The sequence below is a fragment of the Cebidichthys violaceus genome, unplaced genomic scaffold (genome assembly GCF_023349555.1).
Source record: "Cebidichthys violaceus isolate CVI_PGR_0920_01 unplaced genomic scaffold, fCebVio1.0.p SCAF_2, whole genome shotgun sequence".
Lineage (NCBI taxonomy): Eukaryota > Metazoa > Chordata > Actinopteri > Perciformes > Stichaeidae > Cebidichthys > Cebidichthys violaceus.
In genome coordinates, this window is record NW_027176372.1 from 14,151,959 (window position 1) to 14,168,352 (window position 16,394).

General features: G+C 41.2%; 1 protein-coding gene across 2 annotated transcripts in view; it reads left to right on the forward strand.

The window, feature by feature from the left end:
• gabrb2a (gamma-aminobutyric acid type A receptor subunit beta2a) overlaps positions 1-16,394 on the forward strand; it is a 31,443-nt gene that overhangs the window by 888 nt on the left and 14,161 nt on the right. For both annotated transcript variants that reach the window (XM_068714592.1, XM_068714593.1), the window contains exon 4: positions 11,147-11,367. In XM_068714592.1, coding sequence (XP_068570693.1) covers positions 11,147-11,367 — 221 coding nt within the window. The remainder of the gene's footprint in view (positions 1-11,146; positions 11,368-16,394) is intronic.

Consider the following 16,394-nt stretch of genomic DNA (forward strand, 5'->3'; position numbering starts at 1 on the left):
TGCATCTTCATGATTATTACCCCGCTTTATGTTGCCAATTGCACGGCACGGTTGGAATACCCCTGAAGTGTGCTACTTATCACGGGTCCTGGTGTGTGATTGTATGTGAGAGAAGCCGGGATAATGTGAGTCGGGCTAAGCATCTTGTGAATACATTTTTTTACTCGGGTGAAAGAAAAAAAAAAAAAAAACGTATCAGGCTTCCGTTCCGAAACACATCATCGCCATCCTCCTCTCAGTCTCCGCATTTGCAGCTCTGGTGTGTTGCTGCATTTGAATTCAAAACACACACTCACTGGCGCACTCGGACGCACAGCCCCGGCTGCGCGCGCGGAGAGCTGCATGTGTGTATGTGTGTGTGTGTGTGTGTGTGTGTGTGTGTGTGTGTGTGTGTGCTCCTGACTGCTTCACGTTGTCAAGCCTCGGTGGTGTAATTTTGTTGACACCCACTCCCCCTCCTCCCCTCTTCTTGCAGTTACCTACAAAATAAATTTAAAGAAAACATCATCCTCTCCAAACTGGCATCATTTGGTGTTTTTATAGGGCTTTTCATTCTTTTAATTCGGGCGACCAATCACATCATCACCGTCTACGTAAATGATCTTCCCCCTTATTTGTCTCATGACGTAAGCAATTTGTTAATAATAAATGTTCGGTCACAGCATTGCAACAAAAAAAAAAAACGGCTTGAGCTTTGGTGCACAAAGATGAGCGCTATGTGTGAGACTTGGAGAGGACAGGGGGAAAAGTTCAGCAGCCCATGCAAGAGCACCACCTATTGATCCGTGTGACAGACAGACAGACCGCAGCCCACAGGAAACTGACGGCAGTTTTTATACTTCGGTGTAGCTCTGCTGCATTAAATATACTGTATTTCTAGTTTAGAACAACTGGTTTTTGCTCGTGGGATTTTGGATGAGATTGAGATAAATATTAAGAGCAGTCTTTGCAGAGAATTCAGAGTGTAAGAAAATATAATTTACAAAGCAGCCTCTCCATGGAGCAACATAAGATGTTATATAAGAGCATGAAAAACAAGTTTGCCAGTAGGAATTGAAAGAGATGTGTTCTCTATTATTAAGTGAGCCATTTTTAAGTTTGATTTGGCAGTCTGTCAAATTTGTGTGGCCATTTTAGACTGCACTGAATGAGTTTTTTAGCACATAAATACAGCAGCGCGAGTGAGTTTGTCTTGGATGAGGAAAAGCACTGAATATGGTCAGAGCTTCTTCTTTGATGGAAATGATTTATTTTGGTGGAGGATGCAGCCAGAACGGAAGTGCCTTGGGGGTCCGGGAAGATTTGAAATAGAAACCCCTCACTCGCTTTGGCGTTTCCCTTTCTCCCTCTCCCTCCTCCATCCGTCCCCTCCCACCACTTTGACTGGATCCCTGGCTGTGACTCTGGGCTCAGCAGCCATGTAATCCACCTCTGCCTTGCTCCAAAGGGTTATCTTACTTAAGAACTAGGCATCTATGCGAGCATTCATCTGGAAAAAAACACAGCTTCATACATCCGCGTGAGTGTGTAGCAAAGCACAAAACTGTGCTCAAACAGTGAATGGCGGCTGACGTCACGCAACTCCCTGTGGCTATGAGAGAGCGTTCATCTCGCTCATTACTCAGAAAAGCTCTCCCCGCCAGATCTGCACAGGCGTCCCTCTGACACTACAGACAAATTTAGACAAAAAGTTAAAATAAAAAACATCCCAAGACCTCAGCGGTCTTGTGTTCCACACGTTGTCACCTTGTGAAAAATCCTTCCTGCGACTTACATAACAGGATTCTCCTCCTCCTCCTTTCTTCACGTCCAGCTCTCTTTGGTACAAAAGAGGATAACAGCAGCTGACGAGATTGATCTCAGAGAAATCAATAATATCACCCTGCACTGTGATCACAAGGATGGAGTTGGTGACCTGTGCTCAGCGCCGGGCTGCTTTGATCTTCCTCATCAGGGGTAGCCGCTTTTAAGATTAAAGTGCTGAGAGGGAAAACAACACAGAGAGGTGAGGATGAAACCGGTGAAGGCAGCGGAGAACAGGGTGGAAGAGAGGTGAAGGTCACTGTGATCAGTTTCACTGCCCCCCTCTAATGATATCTACGTCCTGGTGGAGGCCCAGGAAAGGTTCTAGCAGACCTTGTGTTACCACAAAAGAGCGGCAGCCAGTGCTTCATTACCTCAACATGTAGTTTACCTACATGGTGAGGTAAATGGCTTCACGGTTGGAAGAACATCTTATTCCACACTGCGTGACTCGATCACATACTGATTCTTTAGCAGCTTGTTCCAGCTCATTGTTGAAACTATATGACGTTCAATCATCAAATGGATATTCTCGATCTGTTGTGCATCATTTAAAATGCATTTTCCTCAAATTTTAGCCTTTATCCTACTAAGCATTATGATGCCATAATCATTTGAAATTATTAGTAAGTAGTGCTTCAGTGAGGATTGAGTGAATAAAATTGTGATTGTACAATTTAAGGCTGCAAGTAATCTACTAATTATTCACTTTATCAATCGTTTCCTCTCAGGAATGTCAACACAAATTGAGAAATGTCAATTATAAGTTCCTAGAGCCCATGTTTTCAAGTGTCTTGTCCAATCAGCTGTCCAGAACCCTAGATATTTCTGTTTACTATCATAAAAAAATAATCACACTTGAAAGGCTGTAGCTGGGGATTTTTTTTAGAATTACCTCTATCTAGAATTAAAAAGAAGAATGAAGTGCTGAGTCAGTTTCATATCTAGTAAGTTTATGGAACCTTGAAAATTTAGAAAAATACTTGTCACATAAAAAATAAAAACCTTCAGGCAGAGCAAGGAGAAAAGTTGGCACATTGGTTAAAATGTCGACCGGTTTTTGAACTGCATTGTTTCTAAAGATAACTGAACTCTATGTATGTGATAACACAATGGAAGTTTCACTGGATTTTGCCTGTACAATATATGAACCTGAAGCAAAATGGAGTCATTTGCTGTCAGTAATGAAAGAATAAGATTGGGTTTGAAATCAGTGTTTGGAAGCAGGTTTGGGTTGTAGACAGCTGCTCACTCTTCTAATTAAAGATAAAAATGCCTCTGGTGGAGAATGAACTCTGCATTTCGGTCGGGGCTGATTGAAGCCATTGTTGTTTTGTTTTTTTTCTAAGCTGACATGAAGGGCAGGGTGGGTTGTTGAGGTGGTGTTTGAGTGCTCAATGAGATTTGTTCCTTCATTGTGCACATGTAAGAGGTTGGTTCACACGTGTATACGTGCCAGTGTGGAGTGCCCGTTTTTGGTGCATTCTCTTGTGATCCTCAACGATGGCCTGTTGAGGCCCAAAGGTCAGTTGTGTTGTCGGGCAATAAAAACGTGCAGGTCAGTCAGCGCCGTGGTAGCAGCCTTGCCTGCACGACATTACAAATGTGCTATTTTGAGAGGGAAGTGTCCTCCGAGTCCGAGGTGTGACCACACATCCTCGCTGGGTGGGCTGTGCTGACTCACTGGGGTTAGTGGAAAATATGGCACAGATATGATATCATGGCCGAGACCCCCTGGCCCCCATCGCATCGCCCTCCACCTCCCTGTTTATCTCTGTCTGTCTGTCTGTTCAGCGCTTGGCATCCCGCTCCATCACTCATCTCCCTCACTTAGCAGCTGAAAATGCATTTGCATAATGCTGTTTGTTTTTGCTGAAATCACAGATCCAGGAACCAAACCCTGGTTATGGTGCATTAAAAAGTGTTCTGCACACAGCCAGCTGATTAAATAAAAGTTGAGTCTGTTGTCTCGGCAATGCATCAGCGGTGCATAATAACGTCTTCAGCATGCCATCCATATGTTGAGTGCAGCCACAATATGCACTCCAAGGCTGGAACAAGGAGGGAGGTAAATAAGTATGTTCTCTCCTCGTCTTCTCCTCATCCCGTTTGTTAATTACATGTAAAATACCTGAGGTTGATGGTTGTTAAGAGGCACTGCCAGTACTATAATACTGTTCTCTGAATGTTAATTAGCTGGCTGTGAATTAAAAGATTTAAACAAACCAGCTGTGGAGGCTTCTGGGATGGAGGAATTAGTGGGGCGTGAGCGTTCCTTTTATTACGATCATTACCCTGACAAGCGTTGGTTTCTTTACATGAGGAAGGGGATCCGGCCGTCAGATGACGGGAGAGCTGATGACCAGAACACGACGTTACGCTGCATCCATGTGAAGGATGCAGCTCCTTGTGTCTGTGAATTAGCAACCATTTTGATCTTGTTTGTCCAAACTGATCCTGTTCCATTTTATTTTCAGCTTGTGGAAAATAAGCTTGTGTTATTTTTACTCAGTGTTGCCATGCCAACGCAGCCTCCTTTCTTTTTTTTTTGTTGGTGGATCTAGAGAAGTCAAGGAAAAGCAAATAAGGCCTCTTTTTCCAGGGACTTTTTCAAAGGTTTTTAACATTCGTATTCCAGGTGAAGGTTGTTCTGGTTTTGAAGATGCAGGATTAGTTTTTGTTTATGCATTTTGTTGATATTTTGCCTTTTCAATAAATGCTGATGATACAGCAATGTTCCATGGTATTAATGGTTGTAGTCTCGTAAATAGGGCTGCAACAAATGATTATTTTAGTTATTGAGTTGTTGATTTCTTTGTTACATTAATCAGTTCTGAAAATAGTTAAAAATGCTCATCACAGTTTATCAGAGCCACATTCACACAACAGTCATCTTAAACGGAAATATATTCAGTTTACAAAATATATAAAACATAGAAAAGCTGAAACATTGTTTGACATGTAATGCATCATAGAGGACTTAAACAATTACTTGATTATCAGAATTACATCTGAAATATTATATAATCTTAATTCTTTGTCACTTTGTCTCTCTGGCTTTTCTGAGGTTGCTGTAAAAATTATAATCAGTACTATGACCCATGCACATTTTTATACAGATATATTCCCAGATTTTGTCTCCTTGTTCGTCTTGTGCAGCTTTATCTTGTTTGCTCTGCTGAGCTCTCCAAAAAGCTAAAGACAAGAATGCAGGTTGTCCCGAACAATGTCATTAGTTATGCTGAGTGGACACACAAAGTAACAGATTAATATGGTCAGCAGCATAATTACAGCACAAGAACACTTAATCCTGCAGCTGTTCTCTGTTTAATGTTTAGTCCACAGAGACTGAGTTCATTTGAAGATGTTAGAGCACACAACGATCTGAAGAAAACCTAATTACAGCACATCTGAAAGTAAAACCTCAATCAGTCAATCAATGTTCACTGTAAAATGTGCACATATTTTAAACATTAGGAAGTTAGTGTCATATTTTAAAATGTGTAATTTTGTGAAATCATAATTTACTTTCTCTATTTTGTAAATCGAATGGTGGCTTTCCGAAATGCACTTTATCAAAATGAATCCATCCAAATTAAAATAATGAAAGGCTGTACATATTTTCGTGGGGTTGCTGGTTTGTCAGTTGCTTTAAAACTTACCCTTGCAGAGTCCCACTGCATGAGCAAAGTTACGGCAAGTTTAAATTGGTCATAACAGTCTTTCATAATGGTCGGCACAGAGAATAAAAAAACGGCATGTCTTAAAACAGGGAGTAAGTTAGCCAGCTCCATTAAAAGCCTTTAATGTGCTGATGACTCCCTTAATGATTCTGTCAGGCACTTTCTCCACTGAAGCTAAGTAGCTGAAAAATGACCCATTGGAAAGGGAGTCATAAAGGCGTCCATGTTGTCACTTCCCTCAGGATGTGTATGGCGGGCAACTCATTCAGAATCCGCTAACTCCCTCCTTGACCCCTAATATTTAATTTGAAGCCCATCCTTAATGGGACACAGAGAGCACAACAAATGAATAAACTCAGCTTGACCAGTTGATGTGCTGTGGCGTCTCCTCCAGCTTGTAGATGGAAAGCAAACAGACAAGAGGCTGAGAAGTCTGGCGACGAGCTTGTTATTGCCCAAATGTCGAATCGTCTCCTCGTAGCTGTGCACAGTGGACGTTGTCATTATCAGCAGATTCTTCTCTGCTTCTGCTGGAGCGCTCTGCAGCAGGACAGAGCAGATGAAAGCGATGAGCAATATGGTGGACGTCTGTCTGGTCCCGTAAATCTGCAGAGGAGAGAGAGAAGCACACGGACCACAGTCATACCATCAGTTCATGGGTACACTATGTTTTTCAACCCTTTTGTTTGTTGAAATTGGATTTGATTTCCACCACACACTACAATGTTATATCAGTAAAAAAATAAATAGTAATAATAATAATAATTGCAAAATCAAACATGTTTCCCATTAAATATGTTCTCCTTTCTATTAACCTTATCTAATGAAACCCAATATGAAGACCAGAAATGACCATGAAGCATTGTTCTTACTCTAAGTAAGGAAAGACTTCATGCATACATTTCTTAGTGTAAATATAATACATGCAGGTGTATTTACATAATCAGCTCTTAAAGAATGATATAAAGTTGACCTTTTGATGCTTAGGATGTGTATGGGCTATACAGAAACACATATGTATTCATTTATTCAAATGTATTTGTTGTTATCATGACGTTTCTTATGTTTGGGGTCAATTTCACTCCAAAAAGGTCTATCTCACCTACATAAATCCTAATTAACTTCATGTGGATTTCATAGTAGTAGTTATTCTGTCAACACCAATCACAGATAAAGAGCCTGTGAAAATCTATTTTATTTATCCATGTTTTACAAACAGTCTGAAATATTGTACAAGTTCATGTTTACAGGAAATTTTCATGAAGTCTTAAGTATCACACTGAGACTTAAAGTCTTTAAATCTAAATGTACAAACTGAGCGGTATGTATTGTGCTGTAATGGAGGTCTTGTAACAACCGCAGCCTGTCAGATTCATCAGGGAAACACAAATGTGCTCCGTGTCACTCTGTCAGATTCTTAATGGGACTTTGTGAGCCCAGAAACATATCTGTAGTGAGGCACTGTCACTGTGCAACCAGCTTTGATGCTTTTTAAGTTAGCTGGGCCTTGTTTGTATCTTCATCGTCTTTATATATTCACTGCTGTCAGTTCTTTTTTTTTAATGTTGGTGCTCTCCACAAGATGTCTCCCTCACTGATGCTCAGTGGTCCGCCTGTGTGATGTTAATGGAGTTTGTGAGGAGTGCTTGTGACAAGGAGACTGAAGGTCGCTCTGGAGACCGACACTCCGGCACGGGACGGTCTGTCTCTCACTTCTCTGCTGTTGTGGACCTGCGTGCTGTGAAATCCTCCTCACCGGCTTCTCGTTCTCCATCTTTTGTGTGTGTGTGTGTGGAGTGAAGAGGCTCATAACACCAATGTCTTGTGTATTACTCAGAAATCATAACAGTCCTTCTTTCTTTATCTTTATATTTTGTGTTAAAATATGTTTTGATTGGGTGTTCTCACTCTCATGTTTAGACTCAGGGCTGTGTGTATCTCAGAGATTTGCTTAATGTTGTGTGACATGAATATTATATGTGCAGATTTCTTCATTTGCAGTTAAAACTAAAAACTAAAAAAAACATGCAGATGTAGAGGATTTGCTTTGTTTGTCTCTAAACAACATACTTTTCCTGCTTTGTGTTTCTGGAGAATAGTACAACCCTTTCACTTGTCACAGAACAAAATGTACTCCCTGGCAGTACATTACTTTACGTTGCAGGAATGTCTTTGAACAATAACTGTGACTGTACAAAGAGAGTGGGGAGGCAGCTGTATTTTGTGTCCCTCTCTGAGCTCATGTGATGTCCGAGCGAAGGTAAACGGCACCATCTGTGAGGTCGTAATTATGCTGCCATTTTACAGCGTGGCCAGGAGGCAGCATGCAGGCCCAGGTGTTCTCTGTGCTGGAGCTGTGCATCTCTATACTTTTAAACCCTCCCAAACGTACACAACGGGGGCCCCACACACACGAATGCACACACACACGCGAAAAAATAAGAGCAGTTCTGTTATTGTGCATATGTTGGCTCACTGTCACACTGTTATGACTTACTTGGACACTTGAATAGAACAGAGCCATCGTTGATGTTATTAGTAACACCTGTGCTTTTTCTAACTATGACGAGTCAGGATGTCTGCTGTGAAGACGACACAAGGCTGCATCCAAAATCACTCACTATCTCTGCCAGGAGGATCATGTCATCCATTTTGTGTGTGTGTGTGTGTGTGTGTGTGTGTGTGTGTGTGTGTGTGTGTGTGTGCTTGCGTCTGTGAGTGAGTGTGCACCGCTGTGTCTGTCCAAGGCTAATCTCTCATTCTGCAGCAAACTGTATAATATTTTGGGTGGCCAGTTATGGCTGCATGCTCAAGGACCTCTCACGGTTGCAGTGACTTACATTTTCTCGAAATTCCTTTTATTGCCTGTTTCATACTGCAATTGACTGCCTACTGACTCCTCACTCACTAATCTTAATCGGCAAGTGCATTGCCGACCCCCCAGGCACTACTCTGCGTGTTTATTGTTTAGGACAGCTGAAGGAACTACCAGTTCACGCGTTACTCAGTACATTGCTGCCGCTGCTATGCGGGCAGACAGCTTGGTGAGTTTAATTGTGTTTTTTGGGAAGATTGTATGACATGTGTTATACGACGGCTTTGAGCCGATTGCCTGAATACATTGACGCTTGTTTTATGACTTTGAATGAAATGTGGATTATGGCGCCTTAGTGTCTAGACTGAAGGTTAGCCAGTTGTGGGTTGTATTCACACAATAGAGCAATGGTCATTGCAGACACATCTGGCTAGTTATGAATGTAAATATGAATCACTAGGTTAAAAAAAGTAGTGTCCCACTTTCTGCTAATAATCCTACAATGCAATGTTCTACATTTTATAGTTGCAAAAATGACCAGGCAAATGACAATGACAAGTGTCCAAAATCTAATTTTACTGACCACTATAGTGTAAAATATTGAATTATATTGGGGGTAGTGAGGGCTTTTTCCACACTGTAAATTTGCTATTTTGCTCCATTCACTACACCTGACATCTACTGCATGTCTGTCTGTGGAGCGAGATCCCTCCTCTGTTGCTTTTCCTGAGTTTTCTACCAGTTTTCCCTGTTATGGATTTTTTTTGTGATTTGGGATATTAGGCTATATAAATTAGAATTGGCTTGACTTTTCAGTGTGTGAATGAGGAAATTATTTTGGTCACCTATAAGCAAAAATCCTACTGGAACTGAACTCATTAGTCATTTGTGTCAATCGGAAGATACATAGTAACATAGTAACATACTGTTTGACAATTAATCATTAGTACAAGCAGAACATTTTCTGGTTTCAGCTTTTCAGTTGTGAGGGTTTGCTGTTTGTCTGTGTTTTATGTCATTGTGATTGGACTATTTTGGGATTTTGAATTGTTGGTTGGACAAAACATGCTATTTTGATAAACCTTTGTTGAATAATTAAGATAGACATTTCCCAGTTTTCTGGGATCTTAAAGACTAAAAGATTAAAGATAATAATCGCGAGCTGCGCCTAAATTATAATAATAAATAAATCCTGTTAATGTAATAATTAAGAGCTATGAATGCAAAAGTGTGTGACACACCAGAAGCACTCTTGCTCCCTTGTTAATATATCCAACAAAATGTCAAATTACATTTCACTCCAGTTGTATCAAAAAAACAGTGTGGAGCAAAAGAAAAATTCTCAGAGTCTGTGACTCCATTTTAATGAATGATCTCTGCTTCATGTTGCTCGGATTGTTACCACAGGGCTCCAGTTAATATTATTAGCTTCAGTTTTCTAATTTAGTCAGAGAGAGGTTTAGCTTCTGCTATTAACTTCTTCCTCTCAGAGGATTCTAGCTGCTTATGTTTCTGTGTTCCTTCATCAAATATGGCGAAGGATGGTAGGCAAGAAGACAGGGCGGTATTGCAGGAGATGCTGCCTCAGTGGGTGATGTACACTGAGACTGCAGGCAGCAGCTAACGATCCCAAAGGTGATAGAGATATCCGATCAACAGGCTGATAATGAGACAGAGAGGGAGCGAGTGTAAGAGGAGGGTTCAGTGGGAACTCTTGTAAAACAGGATAAGGATGCAGCCGTCCTCGCTTGACTTTTCACTCCTGAAAAAATCAACATGGCAGCAGCTCGTGTATTTTTAGATGCCCTTTTTACGCAGTGCTTTGGTCGCGCACACTGCATATAATGAACGATAAGAGTTTAGGAGCAAAAGTGGCTTTGCAGTGTCAAACCAATGTGTGATGATAGAAAAAAAAAGGCTTAGAAACATAGAAACACGGCGATAAGTAATGATGATGGCTGCCTGGAGTAAAAGCTCAAGGGCCTCGTTTCACGGACCGTATTTTTTAATTTGTTTTCCTACTCATCGATTGCACTGTAATACACTGCAACAGAGCAAATCCAACTGCAGTGCTGTGTTTTACTGTGGCTGTGTGGGTGTAAGTCTTTTTTAAGAGTGAGAAGCAGAGAAAAGAGAGAGAGAGAGAGAGAGAGAGAGAGAGAGAGAGAGAGGAGGAGGAGGAGATACAGTTTACTGCTACATCTCATGAGCATGTGTAAAAACACTGTACTGTACAAATGCCGCTTTTCCAATATGGAAAACTCACCTAAATCTCTGTAGTTTGGTCGTTTATTATACAGAATTAGAAGCAAAACCAAACAGGAAAGGGACCAGGGTGAAGCCCCATTTGCGTAAGACTGAGTAGTAGTAGTATTGTCTCTGTAAACCAGTACGTTTTTGCCTGAGACAATAGTCTGCCATAGCCAGCTGAGAAAGTTTCCCCCTGGTTATGGTGCCAAAATGAAGTGAGGATAGTTGAATATTAACCCCCCAGCCCCGACCGCCATGGCCCCTAGTACAGGCCGTGGCCTTTCAGACCCCCACCGACCTTTTGGCTGACCTTCTCACTATGCAGTGCAACGTGCTGTGACATATCTTTGAAGTCGTGTTCGGATATGAGCGTGGGGTGACATGCTGTTGGTGCTTGACATGTTCCCCAGTTGAGATGTTTGTGGAAATGAAACACAATCGAGTACCATCTGAAAGATTTAGTCAGTACATTCAGCTGAAAGTGTTTTCTGGCTCCATAGTGGAATTAACGTCAGCGTTATTGATTCTCACCGTGAGCTTGTCTTTGAAGTGCTGCACTGGCTTCATTAAATGGACTCCCCCCTCTGTCCTCCAGGACTACACCTTGACGATGTACTTCCAGCAAGCATGGCGGGACAAGCGTCTGTCCTACTCTGAGATCGCGTACAACCTGACGCTGGATAACCGAGTGGCGGATTCGCTGTGGGTCCCCGACACCTACTTCCTCAACGACAAGAAGTCCTTCGTTCACGGCGTCACCGTCAAGAACAGGATGATTCGTCTCCACCCTGACGGCACGGTGCTTTATGGACTCAGGTAAGCCTTTTACAACTGCCCTTCCTATCGTGTCATGACTATTAGTGGATTGATCATGATGCATAATGAAGTAATTTGATTGTAGCACATGCATTGTGTCTGACTGAGCCTTTTTAATGAACTCTAACTTTGAATTAAAACTATTGTGGCTGTTCAATTTCCTGCTCAGCGTGATGCAACATACAGTTACATACAGTTAAAGAATATTTTTTTTACAACTTGGGTCTTAACATTTATGGTTTTTGGTATTAATAATATTCTACACACTAAGTTAATAGCTGACATATTGGAACGCAGCAACAGTGCTGAAAATAGATAGCAAGAAACACAAGCAGTCAAATGAAGGTAAAACAATTCACCAGGTTAAGCTAAATGGCAAAATTATTACCCAAACTGTATGTTGTAATAATCCGTCACAGTTAAGTAACTAACATACTGTACTAACACTATCGTAGTTGCGAGGGCACACAATTTTCCTGCGCAATGAGGGACAGTTATAGACTATTTTGTAAGCGCAGAAGTGGTTTAAGATCTGGGTTTTGCAACCTGGGTGTTGGGACCACCCAAGGGGTTGCAAGGTAATTCTGACATGATTAACGAGAATGGAGAGAAGATACAACAAGGCGTTGCGGTTTATTTGTGTAGCACCTTTCAACAGCAATGCAATTCATTTTTTAGCACATAAAAATACATGATGGTATAAATTAACACAACTAAATAAAAAACACATATGAACAGGATATAAAAAGAGAAAGATAAAAATTAATAAACAGATTAAACAGGAGGTTGAAATTACAGTGAAAAGTCCCATATTTAAATTAATAAAGTGCAGTGGCAAACTGAACATTTTATTTGAATGAACAATAAGCAAATCGTATAGACAAACAAAAAACTTTTTACAGACTTTTTTCTTACATTTTTGGCTGATATTTTTCTAAAATACTGGATAATCTTATGTCTTTATGACTTTCAACACCATTCAAACAATTGAAATTGGAATCACTTACAGCACATAGACACCTGAGACTGTGACTGTGTGGTTTCCATGTGGTCACAAGACAGAATGATTGGAAACCAGTGGTTTAGATAATTTGGTTAAACTGTCTGATCATCATTTTTTGTTGGATTGTCACCATGTTTCCAGATCTACTATCTGTTAGAAAGTATGGCCACAACTATGAAAATAAGACCTAAATTGTAATAAATCCGAATCGCTCTTTAACGACTGTGTATAGGACTAGCAATATGTGTCCATATTTTAGCCTTTCACATCCCCCAATGATCATCAATATCAATAATTGATTGGTTGTGATCAATAATAAAGCAGGGTGTTCCAAACAGCCGAACTGAGTCTGATTGTGCAGGAGGGTTCAACCCATCTACAAGACGTCTCTTTGTGGTATTGGACTGTGATGCCTCTGAGGAGACTCACATCCATAATTGATAAATCATAATCAATAATGTAGTAGTTCAATACAAACACTGAATCTGTATTTGTACTGATGCTGCGTATTTGACTTCACAAGTTAGCACAGCCCGTCCATCACCGTGCTGCTGCCTCCTCTGATCTGTCGCCTCCTCTTCATATATGTGTGTGTGTACATGTGTGTGTGTGTGTGTGTATATGTGTAGGTGTGTGTGTGTGTGTGTGTGTGCGCGTGAATGATCTCAGATTAGTGTCCGTGTTTAAAAGATGAGATTATTGTTGCTAATTCAAGATGTTGCAGCATTCAGTCATTCTCTCTCTTGACAGATATGCACTTCTTGCGCAAAGACTGCTTAAAAAATTTAAGTATCTGCACTGCACCAGATTATTCATCGCTACATTTTGTTTCAACAGTCGAGAAATATAATTTACAACTCTCTGACGCAATTATATAAGCCCAAACACATATTTTTGCTTCACAATCACAAAGCAATGGAGGCTAGAAAAAGGGTTGTTGTGAATTTGAGGGTGTGCGTGCAGCAGAGAGATGTGGTTGTTACCTCAGATACGTTGTCCTTGTCAGTGCCGGTGCCTCCCGGCTTCTCCGTTTTTTGGTTCGTGGGTTTGGTCCAGGTTTTATTTGATGCTAGCAAGTCCAGACACAAGCTTCTGTCAGAGTCAGCCCGACCAGATGCCTTTGCGCTGTGAGCACGCTGACACATACCTGCAGAGACGGGCCGGCTGGTTACAGCAGCAGGGCTTTAGTGCGTGTGGATGGCTAACTGAGAGCCAGACTCAGAGTCCTCGACAGGAAAACAGGTTGGATGTGAAAACACGTCCTGTCTGTGTCGTTATCTCTTTGGTTATTAATTCATACCACTCCATATCATAAGTGTAAAAGTGGAAGAAGTAATTAGATCATTTAGTTAAGTGAAAGTAGAAATGCCACAATGAAAAAATACTCTGTTACAACTAGAAGTCCTGCATTAACAGTAAAATGTCCGCAAAAAGCGTCATGTTCCAACCTTGTTCGTTTTTATAGACTCCATAATGTAATTGTTATTGCTGATGCCTATAACTGTATGCAACCTTTTATTGATGTGTTTGGTCAGTGTTGCTCTAAGTAATCCAGTTTACATCTTGTATCTATAAAATTGCATCACATTTAATCAATCATGTTTTTTGTTTTATTTGAGATTTCGTTATTTGTTAAGTAACGATAGTGAATACTGCTGTGAAATACATGTAGTGGAGCAAAGAGTACAATATTTCTCTCTGAAAGGTAGTGGAGTGAAAAGTAGCACAAAATAGAAGTACTCATGTAGAGTAGAAGTACATAGAGTACTAGAGTAAATGTAACTTTCCACTGCTGAGGGTCAGTTAAAATACATTTGTCACCATCCATGTACTTCTAATTGAAGAATTAAGATATCTCTGTATTAAAGATCCATTTGTGCATTTTTATCCAGTACGGAAGGTCTGATGAAAAGATGGCATCCAGTTGCGTCATGGAAAATGTAGGAGCTGGTGTTTTTGAAACTTTACCCATACTAGAGTCAGGATGCGTCGACCTCCTGAGATTTTTACCATTTCTTCTGTAAAAAAGAGTGGATATGCTTTGTAGCATATTTAGCCATGATCTAGACTTTCATACGTGCTGAAAAATACAGGAAATACTGAATAAGGACTTCTATATTCTTGTCCAACGCTACACGATATCAACACCCTGCAAACCCAGCCAATCAAACTATCTATTAACAATGTATAAACAGTTGAAATTACATACGAATACAAATTCATTATCAAGTCTCCAGCATTATTTCATTGTTAGTTTGCTTCCTTTCAAACCTCAAACTCTAGTAAATATGTCACGCTATAAGATGCGATGTTGTCTCACTAAATCATTGCATAATAAGGTGAAAGTAAACATATTATTGGCCTCAAAGGTGAACGTGGATTTATGCAAACTAACTGAAATTAGCTTACACTGCACCTGGGGAACACACCAATAGATTAGAGTGTTATTTAGTTTGCAGGAGGCATTAGATGTTTTTGTGTGTGTCTGTGGGTGGGTGGCTGTCTGTGTGCGAGTGGGCGAGTGTTATTGTTGGGGTGCATGCTGAGGAGGAAGGGTGAGTGTGTTGTTTACTCCTTATTCCCTGGATATATGCATCCCAATCCTGCCAAATCCTGGTCTTCAATTACCAGGAGGAGCAGAAAATTACAACAGTGCTCCCAACTGTCACTTTAGAGCTCAGTTCACTCTTGGGGAGAGGCAGTCTGATCTAATTACCCAGCCCCTGAAAAGGCTCAGCCAATAACATAGATACCGCCCAGGCTGCGAGAAAAGAAACACACACACACACACACACACACACACACACACACACACACAAAACAAGAAAAAAACCCACAAATCTCCACTTAGCCTTTCATTTTATGCAGGAAAGAAGGAACGACATTGGTGCACGACTCCTGATGCATGTCACTCGGAATTCACAGAGAGGGATTGAGAACAGAGGGAGAGCCAGAGAGAAAGACAGAGACATGAAGGTCAGACTTCATTCAAAATGGAGAAGTTATTAGGATTCTCCCTCCCTTTCCTGTCTTCCCCCCTCCCTCCTCTCTCTCTCTCTCTCTCTCTCTCTCTCTCTCTCTCTCTCTCTCTCTCTGAATATTGTAACTCCTTTTGTGAGAGGACATATCCTTGTGCTATGGAGACTGGCGTCCTCTTTTGTCTGGGCGAGGAGTGTTCTACTCTGCAGCTCAATAGATGACATCGCATGGCCAGGAGGAGGAAGCTGCTGAGTGGTGGAAGAGAGGGATTTAAATAAGCCTTTTTTTCTGTCAATATCATCAATATGGGCTTATCCATCTCTCTCTCAAACTATTGATCAGACAGGGTGGTTTGTATGTTGTATGTGTTCAGATGTGCCTGTACTTTAGAAATTAAGAAACCTCTCCTTTGATTTGGCATGCTTTGGCACATGCTGGACTCTTTTTGTTGCCACTGCAGACATTTTATTTTCAAATTTGGCAACAGTGCCTGAGCAGAGAGAGACAATCCTGCATGCCATGTTTCCTCAGCTCAACACAGGCTTCTATCCAAAATGGAGGAAGCTTCTCCATCTTAATTCAACTTCTAACTTCATCACAATGTCCATGTAATAATGTCAGTTTAATTAAAGGTACGCAGGTTTAAAACCTGCTTGCAAAAATCTCTCAGCATTCGGCCTCTGCTGTGATGCTCCCTCGAAATGAGATTCTGTCTGGGAATTTGTGGTGGTTGTGTTATGTCCGTAAACAAGGTCATTTGGAATAAAGGTGCACAGGTTGCCTTAGGGGGGGTCCACACACACACACACACACACACACACACACACACACACACACACACACTGGCTGAACTGTGACAGAACATGGACAGACGGAAAAAAAACAGCCTTTTTTTAGAGCTCCATGTCCTATTAGTTCCGACACAGAGCAAATGTAGCGTGTTTGAATCTGCGTGATCTGTTAGAGCGTGGCCTCTCCTCCGGCAGGTTGGGATGAGAGAGAGGGACCGGCCCTGATGTTGATGAAGAGCAAACAAGCCAGTGCT